Here is a 7095-nt window from a genome sequence, read left to right as displayed (position 1 = left end):
GTTGCTTCCACTGCAAAAAAATAAAAATAAAAATTACAAATAAAAATCTTATAATAGTGATTAAAGGCCTTATAGATTATTAATAATAGCCAAGTTCTATCTACTGTGATTTGGCTTTACAGGTCCTGGTGATAACAATCAATCAGTACAAAGCTACTGCTCCAAGTTTCCACTCAAACTAACCATGCAAAACATTTAGAAATGATTGTCAGGTATTCAAATAGCTGCATGAATCTTTTCAGAACAAATTTGCTCACATACTGTTAAAAACCACTACTTGTAGGCACATTATTGACATCTAAATATTGCTGTGTTTAAAAAAAATTAAAAGGCAAAGGAGGAGAGTGGGGAAAGAACTTCTCCCTTTCTGACAGAGGGTGGGATGAGTGAAGGAAGCAGATTAAGAGAGAAAGTATTAGTGGTGAACTAAAGGACCACTGCAGTTTTAACTTTATCAGGGGCTTTGTTGGTGTGTGAATACGCCCATCCTAGGAAATGAGGGCTTCCTGTTGTTTTATAGAGGCTTCCTGCTAAAAGGTTGAGATATGTAATTTCTACCCACTAGAGAAGACAGACAGACCACTGCCAACCAAAATGACGGCCACTAGTTTCTCACTTATGTTTTCTGGGTGTTTTGTGACTCTTCTGATCTGGGGTAAGTTGAGGTTTCACATTGTTCATTTCTTTACTCTATGATATAACTTTTTACTTGCCCTTTATCTCACCTCTTAAGAGGAATGCTTGGGTCTTTCAGTAATTATGTGGCTTTTAGAGAGGGGCTCAGCCAGTCTCATGATTGAGTTTTATACTTAGGCAGTTTGGTTTAAGGGTCATACAATGATTTACACCCTGGGAGAAATTTGTTTCAAAAGAAAAATGTTGTAGTTGAAAATGTTCATCACAATCATCAGATTATCACAGTTTATAAGCCATGTTGTAGCTATTGTTTGCTTTTATTTATTAAATAAGACATTTTTATTGTTGTGGAAATAGAATGTATGTCACTGTTTGTGCTTGAGTGGAATGTTTAAAAATTTCCTTAAAGCATTAGGAGACAAAGGGAGGATGCACAGACCTGTTTCACCCCCTGTAGCATTTTCCTAGTCATTTCCTTTACCTCCTCTCTTTTCACAAGTTAAAGAATTTGTATCTTCTGGATGATAATTGTAGTTAAACCCTGTTACAAATTGCATTTTTCTATTCCCACATTGAGCTCCCTTTGTTTTGTAGCAAGATGCACAACAGTGGATTGTCTGGTTGATGAAAAGTTAGGTACAAATCCTGCCACAACAGTAGGTATGTAAGAATATTTTAAAAAAAAGCTAGAAATATCTTGTACAACAACAAATATTTTGGTTGACCTAAGATTTTTTTTTTTTTAGGATATTACTCAACAGCGATGAGTGCTCGTAAGTTTACAATCACCTTCTATTACACATGATTGTAACTTGTTAAGGTGCCTTTCCATTAAAGGAAATCATCAAATGAGCAGCTTTTGATTGAACTTGAACCATTTATAACAATACTTTATTTTTTTAGATTATACTAATAGTGATTATACATTATGTCCCCTGATGGGTTATTTTGGATCGGTTCCTAATTCTACTTTGCCTGGCTTGAAACTGACAAACACTGAAAGCAAAGCACAGATCCTGTTTTCTGCCAAGATTTCCTTGTGTAGTATCATGAGAATCCAAGACAAACTCCTGGGGAGGTCTCTACCAGTGAGGGGGTCAACAGCAGTAGACACAAGGCCCCTAATGGTTTGGGGTTGAAGGTTAACTGAAACCTCATTATCAGCAGCCCCCACCTGGCTCAACATCCTGCATTTGTTCGTCATTCACCCCATGCAACGTTTGTGATCAACACATGAACTCTTAGTTGTGAAACAACTGGAACTTTGGAGCAGCGCCCCTTTGACTGTTCGTCATCTTGTGGCTTCCCTTTTTTCCCTTTCCCCTGACTGCCCCCCCTCCCCCCCTTCTTCCCCTGCCATCCTCCCCCAAACTCTGAGCTCCTCCTCTGCTGAAAAGACACATTTCCTGATGTCATTACTAAATCAAAATGCTGCTCGGCAAACAGATGTTGTGAGAGGCCCAGCGTTTGGATTCCGCGGCATAAATTAACAAGATGGTCGTGAGAAAACATGCGCCATACATTTCATTATTCCTTCAATCAATGAAACCATCTCTTTAACACTCTTCTTCAGAGTGCTGAGTAGTGACAGAGACACTGTCGTGCAGATGTAGAACACTCACCACCTCCTTCTGATATAAAAGAACAAATGTCTCCCACACTCACGGTGGAAATGTTTTTTCTTTACTGTGTAGATAGTTGGCCTTTTAAACAGCTGGTCACTTCTGACAACAACTTAGTCCAGGTTTTGTCAAATTAACCTAAATATGAAATCATGGCTGTCTGCACAGCACACCCTGCAGTGTCACGATTACATCCACCCCAAAAGGCTAAGCCCTAAATGTTTACTTATGTTTCCTATTTGGCAGAGGCAGCACAAAAGGCAAATAAATCACATGCTGTGAGCTGGCCAGGCCTGCGACTGTGAGAAACTGAGACTAAAAAGCAGAACAAGAGTTAAGGAGTAAGGGTTTTCAGATGTGAGTCCAGCCCAGCTTGGGTGTGCTCCCTTTTATTTGGGAAAATGGAGAGGACAATCTTTGTTGCCTCCACCCCTTTAAAAAAGGAAGAAAGTCCTAAAGAAACGTGTGTTGAAGAGAGGACGAGCTGCTGCCAAGGCACAGGGCTGTCAGACAGATCTTCGAAGAACATCTGGTAACCGCGGGTAACACTGTTTGGACATCTGGTAACCGAAGGTTACACTGCGTCTCTTCCATCCTGTCGGGTTTCCTGTTATGCCTCGCTGTACAGAGTCTAAGAGGTTAAGCTTTATTCTACATGGTCATCAGCTGGGGAAAACTCACCTTTATTCATTTTTTCTGACATGAAGGGAGCGCTTGGTTTCATTGGGGTATTCCTCTCCTTTCTCTCTGGTGAGTGTGTGGTCTCTCTTCTACAGCTGCAAATGCCTGCCTCAGTGCGAGACGTGAAGAGAACTCGAGGCTTCAGTAGCTAAAAAGGACAAATATCTTTGTACTAATATTTGCTGAGATACATAAGTGAATTACTCAAGACTTACATGACAGAGACTTTATCTTAACTTGTTGTGGTTTTATTGTTTTTAATGTAAAACTCTTTTTACCTTTCAGAACCCACTTATGGAAATCCTGACTTGCTAGTTGGTAGGTGACATAACCTCCTGTAAACAGTAATTCAAATTTTAATGTTAATTTATGATCACCTTTTTGTGTTTCTTAAACTTTCATTCTGCTTGTCTCTGTCTGCTTTCTTTTTTTCTCTTTTTGTTTCTCCTGGATTCATACAGAATGTAAAAACCTTACTGAAAAATGTACACTCTTTTGTGAAACCTGTATACAATTTCAAATGCCACGAATGACTTGCCTTTCCGAGCTGATGGACTATACGTGTCTCCATACATTTAAGAGTGCAATGAAATCCCTGAACAGCACTGACTGGTGCATTTGGAGCAATGTGAGAGGGTGAGTAGTATGTGTTTTGTGTTGCAGATGTAACATTTAGGAGATTGTTAAATATTCTGAATCCCTTTCTGCACTCTCCATGTCTCACACTGCAGTTCATATAGTAATTTCAGCCTTTGCACAGAGGAGCTTTCTGAGTGTCTCCGGATTCCATGGCCCAACCCTCTGGTGGAACAGAACTTCGTGAACATTCATACTGAGTATTTCAAGGATTGTCCCACTGAGGAGCTAAGTGACCCACCGTCAGCCATTGTCTTTGCCCTGGTGGTAACTCCCATCTGCCTGATCCCCATCATGGTTAGCCTTGTGGTGCTCAAGACTAAGAATGGGGATGGCAACTCCTAATAAATCAATACTCTGCTCCCAGTCACCAAGAATATTACTTTTTGGACCTTTGCGCTCCCCTTTGTCCTAATTTGAGGGCTGCTTATCTAAACACAGGTTCCTGCTGTGCCTATTTTCCAGTTTACCAGCCCATTACAGCTCAGAGGATTTTGAAATATGATCAACAGAAGACAAATGCTAATTCAGAGTTAGCGGCATACTGTGTGGCATCAAAGTTATTGCAGCTGTTGATTGACAAACCCCCCCAGTGCTAACATGAACTTGCTGTGATGATTATACATTTCTGTTCTGTACTGTCTCTTTTTGTGACTTTTACATGAAAGGCTGTGAAAAAAACTTTTGTTTCCCATCACTAGACTGAAGATCTGAACACGGTGATACCAGTCACATTCAGTTTGCACATTGAAAATAGGTTAAATTAACTGGAGAACCCAGTATTCCGGGTACTGTGGACAAAAGCTCAGGGGCTTGCAAACGTAAACCATATTTGTATTACATTCTTTATGAATTTAGACACCAGTTATGCTGATAACAGACAAGGTAATCTTTATTACTAAGCTCCTTAACTCTTCTCTTGCAGGTTCTTTTTGCTGCCACTCAAACTTAACTCTGCTTTGAGCCACTAAATAGGCAATTTGCAGTTTATTCAGCTCAGTCTGAAATGGTTATCAGCATATGTCCATGCTTGATATACTGTATGACTAGGATCCTACTAGGACACAGTGAATGTGTACACTCTTTTTCCTGGTATTATCTATTTTTGAACAGTAAGAAATCCTTCTGCAGGCTCTGCTGCCCAATATATGACAATCAATGATGAGCTAACTGAAGCAAAGTTTATCAAACATCTCCATCCAGTTCAGACAAGAAAACATTTGTATGTGCAACATACTGACAAACACTGATCAATGACAAAAAGGTAAAGGTGTTATATTCCACCTGAATCTTGCTAATAACTGTATTGTTCAGTTCTGATTGACACTAAAGCCATTGTAAGTGCTTTCAGATTTGGCATAAAATGTGTATTTATAAACTATGTTATTTTTCTGCCTTTGTCGGGACTTACTGTACTGTATGAGACAATATACTCTGCCTGCTCTCACACCATGTACTCTATGTATTTTGATATAAAAATAATTCATACAAATAAACCTACATTTGTATTGTTGGCTCTTACTCTTTCTTTACTCATCTGGATCTCTGGGTAAATGAAAACCATCAGGACTAGAGTTTAGATACTGCCTCCTTTTGTATTCCTCTCATGTTAACAAAGGTACATCAATAGTGTTGTGGCATCATTCTGACCATTCTGTGTCCTTCAACCTTTGTCAGTTTTTGATTAAAAACTCCTTTCCCTTTGGGTGCAGAGCAGATGGCACTGCTTTGTACCTCAGGTAGTGTTACACTGTATCTTGGGTAACACTGCTGATGTCGTGAAGGAAGCAGTGACAGCAGTCATGTATCACGCCCTCATCTGGCACACACAATATGGCAGGGTGGGCCTCTGTTTGACTTTAAATGCAGCTAACATGACTTTCTGCGGTTGTGTGGAGAGTAGTTCAATATGTGTGTGTGTGTGTGTGTGTGTGCATGTCTGGAAGGGCTGGGTGGGAAAGTGTGTTTGGTGACCTTCTTCCTCCCTTGATGACGGGTTAACCCCCTTTCTGAGCTCATCCAACTCTGTGCAACACCTTTTAGCTACAGCAAGCCAGAAACCATTTCTGATTTGATTGTGAAAACAACATTACTTACACATTATCTGTAACATTACATAAAATGTTTTACACAACAATATGTGTGCAGATTTAGTACAATTTAGTCAAATACACAAAGTAATTATACAGCATATGAGAGTTTCAATAGTTTCCAGTCAGGAAACTTTGCCCTCTAGTGGTATTTTGTGATAAACCGAAGACCTGCTTTTAATAACCAGTATATTTTCCAACATGACTTTCATCACTAAAGTAACACTTAGTAATGTTAAAACTCAATTTAAAAAAGGTAACTCAGAAAGACTATTTCTGAGCAACAGTGGAGTCATCAAAGAATTTCACTTTACATGTGGACATGCGTCATCTAAAAATAGAAGAAATGCTTTACACTCAGCATTGCTTGGCAGGCAAAGAAGAAAAAATTGGTCCCTGAAGTTGATCATCGTACTGTATGTTCTGTAAAGGTATTTTAACACTATTTTAAAACTCTTCAAAATAGATGAGTCTTCATCCATATTCCTGTTTATACTATTTTAAATATATGCAAATGTTTTTGAAATCATATGAAATAACATAATCATTCAGTGCAGGCACAATAATGTCAGTTATTGGAAAAAGTTGAGATACAAAATTGATGTGCTTGGATAGATGTGCTCTTTGAAGTATTTTATCACGAGGAAGGCGTTATATGAGTCAATAGGTTATTCTCTAACCCCTCACTTATTCCACAAAAATACGTAATATCTTCAGATGCATCAACTTAGATATAAATCACATGATCTAAACATAATTTCATCACCCTCGGTTTTAGTGATCCGTGCTGACATTAAAGTGGGTTGAGTGGATGCTGCAGGGCTGGAATATTTTTTAAATGCATCAGGGAGCATTTCATATGATCCTGCAATCCTCCAGAGATATTTTGTTATGTAACATCTAACAGAGTTAGCTATAATCTTGTAAACTGATCACAAATAATTTTCAAAACTCAAGAAGGAAATTTAAATTATAATATATAGATTCTGCATGTGTGATTCGTGAAGGTAAAAACAATTTGAAATTAAGCTTAAAATACCCCACATGCCTAAAGGTTGTGAGGCTTTGTAAGCAGCAGCAAAGTAGCAGCTTAGAAATCAACAAGCTTTTGTTTATTTTATGTACTGTACCAAGGAACAAAATTAAAATTAAAAAACATCAAAATTGCAAGTTGAATACAAAAATATTGTATAAAGTGTCCCCATTGCATGCATGTGTGTGTGTGCATATATATGTGTGCATGGATATGTGCGTGTGTGTGTATGTGTGTGTTGATGTGAGTGATGACTGAGCACGGTCTTCTTGTTGTCTTGTTGTCTGACACATTTGAATGGAGCTCACTTTGCAAACACATTTATATTGACTGGCATTGAAAACATGAATATACATTTACAGAGTCAAACACTGCACGGTGTTTACACAGTATGGGA

At 38.6% G+C, this 7095-nt stretch overlaps 1 protein-coding gene across 1 annotated transcript; it reads left to right on the top strand.

The window, feature by feature from the left end:
• The first annotated feature begins 453 nt into the window (after positions 1 to 453).
• ramp2 (receptor (G protein-coupled) activity modifying protein 2) lies at positions 454 to 5088 on the top strand. The gene is made up of 6 exons (XM_067476266.1): positions 454 to 655; positions 1231 to 1296; positions 1383 to 1409; positions 3225 to 3257; positions 3401 to 3575; positions 3671 to 5088. The coding sequence occupies exons 1-6, from the start codon at positions 595 to 597 to the stop codon at positions 3918 to 3920; spliced, it is 612 nt and encodes a 203-aa protein (XP_067332367.1). The 5' UTR covers positions 454 to 594; the 3' UTR covers positions 3921 to 5088.
• Positions 5089 to 7095: the final 2007 nt, after the last annotated feature.

Source organism: Channa argus, chromosome 15 (genome assembly GCF_033026475.1).
Source record: "Channa argus isolate prfri chromosome 15, Channa argus male v1.0, whole genome shotgun sequence".
NCBI classification, from domain to species: domain Eukaryota; kingdom Metazoa; phylum Chordata; class Actinopteri; order Anabantiformes; family Channidae; genus Channa; species Channa argus.
Note: the sequence above shows the minus strand (reverse complement) of the source record. Positions and strands in the feature narration are given on the sequence as shown.